Source organism: Megascapheus bottae, chromosome 17, assembly GCF_031878675.1.
Source record: "Megascapheus bottae isolate mThoBot1 chromosome 17, mThoBot2.hap1, whole genome shotgun sequence".
In the NCBI taxonomy this organism is placed as follows: domain Eukaryota; kingdom Metazoa; phylum Chordata; class Mammalia; order Rodentia; family Geomyidae; genus Megascapheus; species Megascapheus bottae.
The window spans coordinates 21,327,400-21,338,418 of NC_143525.1; the positions used below are offsets into that span (position 1 = coordinate 21,327,400).

At 43.3% G+C, this 11,019-nt stretch overlaps 1 protein-coding gene across 4 annotated transcripts in view; it reads left to right on the top strand.

Moving 5' to 3' along the window:
• Kcnj16 (potassium inwardly rectifying channel subfamily J member 16) overlaps window positions 1-3,205 on the top strand; it is a 45,238-nt gene extending 42,033 nt beyond the window's left edge. For 2 of the 4 annotated variants that reach the window (XM_090350196.1, XM_090350197.1), the window contains exon 2: window positions 583-3,205. In XM_090350196.1, the coding sequence (XP_090206322.1) occupies window positions 583-1,984 (1,402 nt within the window). In that variant the 3' untranslated portion in view covers window positions 1,985-3,205. The remainder of the gene's footprint in view (window positions 1-582) is intronic. The other 2 variants (XR_016538317.1, XR_016538318.1) reach the window with 2 other exon arrangements.
• Window positions 3,206-11,019: the final 7,814 nt, after the last annotated feature.

The following is an 11,019-nucleotide window of genomic DNA, read 5'->3' on the forward strand; positions in this document are numbered from 1 at the left end:
CTTCCTTTCTTCCTTCCTTCCCTCCCTCCCTCTCTTCTTTCTTTTCCTCTCTTTTTCTTCCTCTCCTTCCTTCTTTCCTCTCCTTCCTTCCTTCCTTCCTTCCTTCCTTCCTTCCTTCCTTCCCTCCCTCCCTCCCTCCCTCCCTCTCTTCTTTCCTTTCCTCTTTTCCTTCCTCTCTTCTTTTTTTCCTCTCCTTCCTTCCTTCCTTCCTTCCTTCCTTCCTTCCTTCCTTCCTTTCTTCCTTCCTTCCTTCCTTCCTTCCCTCCCTCCCTCCCTCTCTCCCTCCCTCCCTCTCTTCTTTCTTTTCCTCTCTTTTCCTTCCTCTCCTTCCTTCCTTCCTTCCTTCCTTCCTTCCTTCCTTCCTTCCTTCCTTCCCTCCCTCCCTCCCTCCCTCCCTCCCTCTCTTCTTTCCTTTCCTCTCTTTTCCTTCCTCTCCTTTTTTTCCTCTCCTTCCTTCCTTCCTTCCTTCCTTCCTTCCTTCCTTCCTTCCTTCCTTCCTTCCTTCCTTCCTTCCCTCCCTCCCTCCCTCCCTTCTCTCTCCCCTCCCTATCCTTCTCTCTCCTTCCTTTTCTTTCTCTTTAGGTTTTCACTGAAAACTCAAAGCGAGTCGCCTAGAATATTCCTCCTTACCTCCTCCTCCCCACCTCCAGCCCTCTCCACCACCCACTTCGCCCCCTCCAGCCCCAGCTCACCTGCATATGCCCTGGGGTCACCAGAAAGGATGAGCTACTATGGCAGCAGCTACCGGATGGTGGCCGGGGACGTCAAGTACCCTGGTTTCCCTCCGGAGCGTGGGGCGCTGGCCGGGAAGCCGAGAGCGCGCCGGCGCCTGGTGAACAAGGACGGCAGCTGCAACGTGTACTTCAAGCACCTGTTCGGGGAGTGGGGCAGCTACGTGGTGGACATCTTCACCACGCTGGTGGACACCAAGTGGCGCCACATGTTCGTGATCTTCTCCCTGTCCTACGTCCTGTCGTGGCTGGCGTTCGGCACGGTCTTCTGGCTCGTGGCCTGGCACCATGGGGACCTGCAGGGCGAAGGCGAGGCCAGCAGCCCGGCCCCTTGCGTGGAGCACGTGCGCTCCTTCACGGCCGCCTTCCTGTTCTCGCTGGAGACGCAGACCACCATCGGCTACGGCTACCGCTGCGTCACGGAGGAGTGCTGGGCGGCCGTGCTGGCGGTCATCCTGCAGTCCATCCTCAGCTGCGTCGTCAACACCTTCATCATCGGCGCCGCGCTGGCCAAGATGGCCACGGCGCGCAAGAGGGCGCAGACCATCCGCTTCAGCTACTTCGCGCTGGTGGGCATGCGGGATGGCAAGCTGTGCCTCATGTGGCGCATCGGGGACTTCCGCCCCCACCATGTGGTGGAGGGCACGGTGAGGGCGCAGCTGCTGCGCTACGCCGAGGACAGCGAGGGGCGCACGACCATGGCGTTCCGAGATCTCCGGCTGCTCAACGACCAAATCATCCTGGTGACGCCCGTCACCGTGGTCCACGAGATTGACCGCGACAGTCCCCTGTACGCCCTGGATCGCAAGGCCGTGGCCAAGGAGGACTTCGAGATCCTGGTGACCTTCATCTACACGGGGGACTCCACCGGTACCTCCCACCAATCCCGCAGTTCCTACGTGCCCGGAGAGGTGCTGTGGGGCCACCGTTTCCATGACGTGCTGGAGGTGAAGAGGAAGTACTACCGAGTGAACTGCCTGCGCTTCGAGGGCAGCGCCGAGGTCTACGCGCCCTTCTGCAGCGCCAAGCAGTTGGACTGGAAAGATCAGCAGCTTCTGCACGTGGACAAAACCCCAGCGCCCGTCCCCGGTACTGGTCCCGCCGACACCAAGGTCAGGCGAAGGTCATTCAGTGCCGTGGCCATCGTGAACAGTGGCGAGAACCCCGAGGACCACCCCGATGAGTGTAAGGAGACGCCTTACCAAAAGGCCGTCCTGACTTTGAATCGAATCTCCCTGGAATCCCAGATGTAGCTCACCTCTCTCCCCACCCCACCCCTCCCCAGCACACCCCTCTTCTCTGGCTTTGTGGTCAAGGGCCCCCACCACTCGCTCCTTTGCTGCTCCAGTCTATCCACGAGAAGGCAAGACATGGCAACCCTGCCTTCCAGAAAAACCATTAGAGCCATGTGACTGTGGTATTCGATACAGCCGGTTAAAAACCGGTAGGAAAAAAGATCTAAAGATGCCGTCCTCTTCTGCTAGTAAAATCTAGGTTGTCACAGAAAATGCTAGGCTAGGATGCTATTGAGAAACATAATAATTGGTTTTTGTTCTTGTTGTTGTTGTTGTTGTTTGAAAAGAAAAAGAACCACCTTCCCTTTTCACTATCTCCATGTGGTTTTTGTCTACTGCTGGGTATTATTTATTCAGTAAAATAAATAAAAACAAAAAACAGCAAGATGCTGGAAGGAGTGAAAGTGGAGAGATGGGTAAGGTAGAGTGATAAATACATGATGAATCTCTATAAAAAAAATAATGACAATAAAAGTTAAGTGACTCTTGGTGAAAGGCCTTGTCCCATCCAACCCAGATACACAAGGTGATGCAGTCAATATCAGAAGGCTGAGACCCAGATCCATGAGATCTACTAGTTAGCTCCAGTCACTCTGGAGATCTCATCAGCTAGAGATGGTGGTGATAAGAAATGGACAAGGCCAGGAATGCATACATTCCTTCCACCCACCTTGGCCCAGTGATGCTTAAGGAGCACTAGAAGCTAACTTTTCTTTTTTCCCTCTTTCATTCACCTGACAGTTGACATCATTATTTAGAACAGTGTCCCTCTGTTCTGTGATGCCCTCTCTGATTCGGTTGTCCCCCACCTAGTGGAGAGTGAAAACACCACCACCATTATTTACACATTCTTTGTCAAGGGCCTGCCTATGTTCATCTCTCACTTGTTTTAAGGATATGGTGTTAGGACAAAACCCCGGGCATGAGCAGAAGCGTTCTGCCCCATTGAAGGGAAACTTTGCTTGGCTGTGTGGTAGGCTGTAGTGTTTTGTGGTAGAGCCTCTGTTAAAGGAAAGAGGCTGGCAGGGTATGTGGGGGTGCTTACCAGTTACATGTGCTCTGGGTCACTTTACACCACATACATAATTTGTGATGTGAATTTTTAGCAAACTCTGAATCTGGAACCATCATTGAAACATGTGGATGCTTTTGTGACACATAACGCAACTAAGGTGACCCTAATGTGGGAAGTCTCAATCTTTGGAGTACGCAAAACTGTTAGGATAGAAGATCAGCGTGTCTGTTGTACTACAGTGTTACACAAAGATGTTAAACTTCGATTGTATTCAGCGCAAACCCAATCACCTAGATTATCTAGGAGTGAACAGTCAGCCTTATAAAATGAAGAATTATCAGCTGCACTCAAATTATTTGTGTATATCCAAGTGATCCCAAGCTCTCAATATATGGATGCCACATCTTGATATTTTTGATTATTTTTTGCTCATACGTTCACAATTTTGCTCATTCTGAAAATTTTCTCTTTTTCCATCTCCTTCTCTCTCCACTCTCTCTCCACTTAAGACTTATAAGTATACAGAACTGAATCACACACTCTGTGATTACTAAGAAGAGCAATATAAGATAGGTGTAGAGTTTTCTTTTTTCTTTCCTCCTCTCTCGCCCTCTTTCTTTTCCTTCTGTCCTTTCCTTGTCTCCCTTCACCCCTCCTTCCTCCTTCCCGTCTACCTTTCCTTCCTTTCTCCCTTACTTCTTACCTACCTTTCTTCATGCTTTCTTTTTTCTCTTTCTGATATATAAAGGCTATATAGCTACTTTTGAGTTCATTTAGTAATGAGAGATTAGTTCAAGTTACAAGTTGGAGAATTTAATAGCTGAGTCTAACTACTGCACCTTTTCAGTATCCTTTCACACACGCAAATTCCATTTTTAGATTTCACATACACACTTAAACATACACACACACACACACACACACACACACACACACACACACACACACACACACACCACTCTGTAGGTTTGAATTCTGAGGCAGCAATTAATTGACTAAGAGTTGGAGAGAATTAAAAATGCCTTTCTTGGGCCGGGAGTTTGGCCTAGTGGTAGAGTGCTTGTCTAGCATGCCTGAAAACCCAGGTTCGATTCCTCGGTACCACATATATAGAAAAAAACTGGAAGTGGTGCTGAGGCGCAAGTGGTAGAGCTCTAACCTTGAGAAAGTCCAAGGACAGTGCTCAGGCCCTGAGCTCAAGCCCAGGACTGGCAAAAAAACAATGTCTTTCTCCATTTTTTTTTTGCTTGGTATCATTCACGTCCAGTTTTATTTCATTGCTTTGTGTTCTGTAGACTCTGTGTGTCCATCATGTCACAGTGACAATATCAGAATGGGAACATCAATATCCAACTGAATAGTTCTACTGTATTACATGTTCCTATGCAAAACAGAATGCAGAATCAGCATTCACATGTGCTATTTATGTCTAATTTTCTGGATCAATTTGCACACACTTTGAAATATTCAATGAGTTGCTGAATAATAAAGATCTTAACAAGATGTTAAAAGTGTGTGCTTGCACCTATATCTCCAGTAGTATAAACTCTATTTGCTGAAAATATGAATATTGCCTCCTGTATTTGGAACAAAGATTGCACAGTGAACCACTTCTATGGGGTTTGCACAGTATGTCAAATATTTGTATTTGAAATAACACGTTGGTTGCATTTGTTAGCATCACAATAGATCTAGGTTGAAAACAGCACTTCTAGTTATAAATGCTCTGTCAACTTATTAAGTAGGCTGGATATATTTTTCTTACACAACCTATTTCCCCCCAAAATGGCAATTGTGGGAGTTCCTTTGATAGAAAAATAAATCGTACATCTAGCACTGATCCACTGTGTGCTAGGGTCTGTGAAACAAGTACTGGAGTAGGGACTAGATGAAAGGGGGTGGGCAGAGAGGAGATAGAAAGGATACAGGGACAAAAGGGAGAGGGGAGAAGGAGTAGGGATGGAGAAGGAGGAGGGGAAGTAGATGGGGAATGGGGAAAGGGATATGCCAGGAAAAGGGACAAAGGGAGAGGAGAGGAGAGAGAAGTTGGAAGGGGAGAGACGAAAGAAAGAGAAAAGGGAAAGAAGAGAGAGGAGAGGGAGAACGATAATGATAGGAAATGAGAGAAGAGGAGAGGGAGGGCACTTGGGGGGAGGGAGGAGAGACCTTGAGAGGAGTAGAGGGAGGGTGAGTGGGGGGAGAAAGACAGAGGAAATACTGTGTTTCTTGTCACCAGTGTCCTCAGTGCACAGATAGTCCTAGCCTCCACCACAATATAGTAAGGTGGAAACCTTAAGTTCCTTTTTCTCCAATGCTCAATTGTTGGCAGTTTCCTGAGTCACAAATTCCTCATTGGGACAACAATATTCTCCCATTTTGTTTTTAAATGCAACTCTTTTTTTTCCTCATTTTTGCTGCTAGATTGATTTCATGAGGGGTATATTCTAACCGATGTACGTCAGCAAATTCAGATGTCAGTAGACTTTTTATTTGTGTAGTCTCTATGAAAGTGCCTTTCTAGCATTGGCATAGCTGGCCGGTATCTTTTTACTCTTCCTCTTCTCCTCTCCTCATCAAGATCTCAGATTGCACGGCTTACACCCTCGTAGCAATGCTGTGAGATGTCAAATCAAAGAAAGAATGAAAAAACAGGGAGAATTGTGTCTGTGGATGACATATTTCTAGATTTACTTTGCATTTGTGAAATCCAGTGTATTCTCTAATGGACACAATGAGCAATATATCTAAAGAGAATTACCTACTCAGGCTGGTAAGAAAAGTAGGTGTACAGCTTACATCTAACTTGTACCAGATGGCATTTTGCTGGAGTTGGTCACTGTGGAAATGACATATTTTCTGGGGAGTTGAGGAAGTGTCGCTGTTAATGTAAAATCGACACAAAGGGATTTCTTTGGGAGTTGGAAATGCCCCTGAGACATTTGGGCCTGAATGACCTTGATAACAGGATTGACCAGGCTTGCTGTGGGTCTGCTCTTGATCTTTATTCCCAGAAACAGAATTACATAAATTCTGTGCTTTAACGGGGCTTTCACTATAGCTAATGACCTGAATCTACTGAGGCCCGGGGCAAAGCAGTGCTTGTACAGATCAGAACACAAAAATAAAACCCCTCAAACAACAATAACCACAGCAAGAACAACCACAAAGCTAAATCTGCTTAAGTTGCCTCAGCAGACCTGAAGAAGTCTACACAGCCCCATACACAGGATATTTGATCATATGTTAAATATAACTCAAACAACCTCCACCCTTACTTTGAACATTTGAATTTCTTTTCTTTTCTTTTTGTCAGTCCCAAAGTTTATACTCTGAGCCTGGGTGTTTGTCCCCAGAGCTCTTCAGCTCAAGGCTAGCTATCTCCTACTTGAGCCACAGTACCACTTCTGGTTTTCTGGTGGTCAATTGGAGATAAGAGTCTCCTAGACATCTGTGCCTGGGATGGCTTTGAACTGTAGCCCTCAGATCTCAGCCTCCCGAGTAGCTAGGATTACAGATGTGAGTGCTGGGTCATTTGCAGTTTGTATTTTGGAGTTGAAAGCCACACTCCAAACAAAGAAGGTACTCTAGGTGACTTCTTTTTCACCTAGGCAACACATTCTCCTCAGTTTAAAATATTCTCAGTCTCAACTGCCACAGACTTGGACTCTTCTTAAGAATGCCTCACAAGGCCTGTTCAAAGCCCTGTACCTTTTGTTGTTTGTTTCTGCTTTCATGCCTGAAGAGGGGCTTGCACTCAGGGTGCCATCATTTCACACTTTCCACTCAAGCATGGTGCTCTACTACTTGAGCCACAGCTTCACATCTGGTGTTTTTGGTGGTTTCATGGAGAGAAGAGTCTAACAGACCTTCCTACTACTAAGTGAGTCTGCTGCTTAGGATGTTTGTGCGTGTCTGAAGACCTACAAACCGTCGGGGAGAATTCAAACCATATTTGATGCACTGGAAAAGAACCTTAGCAAATGCACCTGAGATAGGTACAATTGCTTTCTCTATTGTCCTACTTAAAGAAGCTGTGTGCTGGTGGCTCATTCCTATAATCCTAGCTACTCAAGAGGCTGAGATTTCAGAATAACAATTCAAAGCCAGCCCAAGCAGGAAAGTCCATGAGACTCTTATTTCATGAACCTTGAAAAAAAGGGGAGGGACATCAGAGATAGCACCCAGGCCCAGAGTTCAAGTCCTAGTAACTACAAAATCAAAACCAATAAACAAAATCTAGCAAAAAATGGATTCAAATTCCCGTTTCATACTCCACAGGTGTGTGGACTTGAACAATTTTTCAGCTGTCACTCAGTTTCTTCCTGATGATATTTACCGTGTAGGCTGTTTTGGTCTCTTTGGTGATGCAATGGCAAAAATGCCAGGGATTGGAAAATGTATAATACATATAATTAAGAAAAGAAGAAATGGTTCTAGAAACTGTGAAGACTGGGACTGAGGACACAACATCTGATAAAGGACTCATTGCTGTACTTTCCTATGGCAGATATTAGAGTGACAAGAGGGGACGGGGATGAGGGAGGGAGAGAGAGGGAGAGGGAGAGAGCAAGAACAAGGAGGAGCAAAGTCAGAATTTTATGATTCCATTCCCGTTGTAATGGCATGAATCATTCATGAAGAAGGTGGAATCATTGTGGCCTAGACACCTCGAAGGGCACCCATTTTTTAATACCCTGAACTACAGCAACTAAATTTCCTTAGGTATTAGAGACAATGAATATCTGTATTACAATATGAGTGAACCATGTATAGCCCATAAGGAAATTCTGGTCCCACACACATTGGTACACATGTCTACATGTGTGCACACACACAACTCTCTAGCAGGTAGGAATTGCTCAGCAAATCAGTGTTCTCTGTTTCCTTTCATATGTATTTACAGTAGCATGCTTCTGAGAAATTTGAAAGCAGAAGCATAAGTAGCTATAGGAGAGCAGTTCTTTATGAGTAATCATAATAGAGTTTTTTCAACACATCCATGATTTCAACTTGAGGTAGTAATGGATGTCTGAGGCCAGGTTTCTAAACGTATTTTTGTTCCTGATTCTTAGAGACATTAATTTCTATTTCAGTTCTGCCGATACTGGGCTATGAGTTTGGGGGTAAAGACTTTACCTCTCTGGCCCACTGTTTTTGAATATGCATGATATAGATATTCATTAATGACATCAGGATTTTTGCATCCATATTTAAAGATAATAATAATAATGGTAATAAAAATAATAAAACTTTATCATGATTTTTCCTCATTCTACTTCTCATTTAACCCCCTCTTGCTGGCTTTTATGCTTTATATATTATATCATAAATATAAATATTATATATGAAATATATACATATGCACATATATAATGTCTGAGTATTTACATTCTGTCAAATTCATATATTGAAAGCTTAATGCCCGAAGTATTCATATCATGTGGCATCCTCCTTAGGAGATGATCAAGAGTGCAGAGCCTTCGGGAGAGGCCTGAGTGCTGTTACAGGAGAAGAGATTTACAGGGCCTCTCTTCCCTCTACCATGCAGGCATAGGAGGCTTTGTCTATGAGCCAGAACTGCGTTCTCACTAGATTTGATCTGGGCCTTCTCCACCTCAAAAATAGATTCTCACTGCCAATTAATCACCTAGTTTATGAGTAGCCTCGTTTAAAGCAGCCTGAATGCAGAAGATACATATATCACTTAGCACAAAATTATTCCCATTTGAGTCAAGTTTATCTGGGAAGTTCCAATTTCAAGTTCTTTGCTACATCTTTGGGGGAAAAATCTTTAATGTATACCTGACATGACATACATTGTGTTCTCCCCATAATAACAAACTGGCAATTAAATTAACACAGCAGTTGAATTTATTTTTCAGAGCTGCTGTTATTTCTCTAACATTAAGCCTTCATGAGTTTTAATGTATTGGAGTTTGAAATCAGGGATTCAAACTTGCTAGGCTGGTATAGTACCCCTGAGTCACATCTTTAGTTCAGCCTTTTACTGGTTATTTTTAAGCTAGGGTTTTGCTTCCTACCCAAGAGAAAGCCTCATCTGTGGAAATGGGGAAAATGAGAACATTACCGAGTGCTACGAAGAGGTGCATTTTCACACGGGTGGTGTGGGCCATCAGTGAAGAACTATCCTGTCTGCCCAGCTTGTGTTTCCTTCCCATTAGGAAAAAAGTGGTTGCCCTTTTACACATTCCCAGTAAGTAACTAACATTGTAACACTTAGACTGGTCGCCATTGGTGGTCTCCTGGTACCCCAATGAGGAAAAAGTTTCTACTTTCAAAGAAATGCAAGTATAAAATGACTAGAGATCAAATTGAAGTATTTTGGGGTTACTTTTCCAATATCATATCTAGCATGAATCCCAAAGACATAGCGATTTGTAAACAACACCAACAATAATAAAACTGTTATACTAAGCAGCTTTTCTGAAATTAGTTCTTTTAATCCCAAATTGCAAATAAATGTTAGAATAATTATAGCTTTAACTGAATTGAAAACTACGTTGGAGCCATCAAGCAGCAGAACGTTCTGTTTATCCTCCTCCAGAAATGTAAACTGTCACTGAAATTATTACTCATAACAATGGACAGTGACACGGAGGAATTTCAGGCCTACTTGCCTTCTTGGGGTTTGGGAATATAAGGAGCACACAAATTTAGTAATTTTTTGTTAAAGCGGAAGGGAGAAAACAACAATAATAAACAAGTAAGAGCAAATTTCATGCCAAAGGCTGGGGTGATATTTTCATGAGGTTCCTTGGAAATACTGGAGTCATATTGCAGTAGGAATAATAATTATGGAAATATCTCTGGTAATTGCAGCTCTATTAAGAGGTAGAGTGTTCTGGATCGTCTGTATGCCACCTTGTGGTCAAAGAAGCATACAAGTTTTCCATCGAGTAAATCTGGAGAGTTTTTATTTTTCATATTTAGAAGATGAACTTAGTAAGCACATTATCAATCATATTTACAAGGTCTGAAGGGCAGCTGTTCCACTCAGAAAATAGCATACATTGAGAACCAGCAAATGGTGCTGTTGTCAGAGTGGATTTCATGGGGTAGATTTTTCTCTCTTCTGCTTCCCCATGGAGAAACGTGTCTAGAAGAGGAAAGTGGAGTCCTTTTAGGCTGGTATTTCTATCTACAAATATAGACATGGAAATCTGGATGGTTTCCACTGATAATCTGACACACAGAAAAAAATCCCAGCAAACTACTTATTGCCAGAAAAAGCAGCCAGCATTTAGATGATCAGTTACTAAGATTGTTTCAGAATGATGATACCAGAGCATACATATAGAAGGAGCTTAATAAACACAATCTTAGGAATTGAGTAAAGATTTGCTTTGCAAGTGTGTGTAATATCATCTCATAATTTTATCCACTTCAAAGAGCTGTGATATTTGTTTAAAGGATTTTTTTTTGTTTGCCAAATTCCACTTTTGTCAATATCCAGATGTGAAGAACAGAGAAAGACAGAATTGGCTATCTTCCTGCAGAGTGCTGTCTACTAAGGATTAAATATTATATTTTAAAATCAGCTCAGAAATGTAATAGTCATTGTCTTATACCATCAGGGCCTGTTTGATATTTATGTATATGCCTATATAAATACTAGTATATGTACAGATATAAACATGTACATTAACATATTATATATACACATTGTTTTTATATATGGAATCAAGATGAAATATTAGGAAATTATAAGCTACATTAAGCCTCTAAGAAAGCCCTTAAGAAAAGAGGAGAGTGTACATAAATGATTTCCAGTCATTGTCTCGGGTGTTCTGCTATGCTAGTACTGGTGTAAGCCACTCAATCTGTGTTTTAGCTTCCATCTTTTGGTCTCTGCCTCGTTGATTTTTCTATCTCTTGATCTTCTTTAGTTCTTTATGTGTTATTCTTACTCTATATTTAGTCTCTCTTTGTCTCTTTTTGTCTGTCACTTTATCTCTTT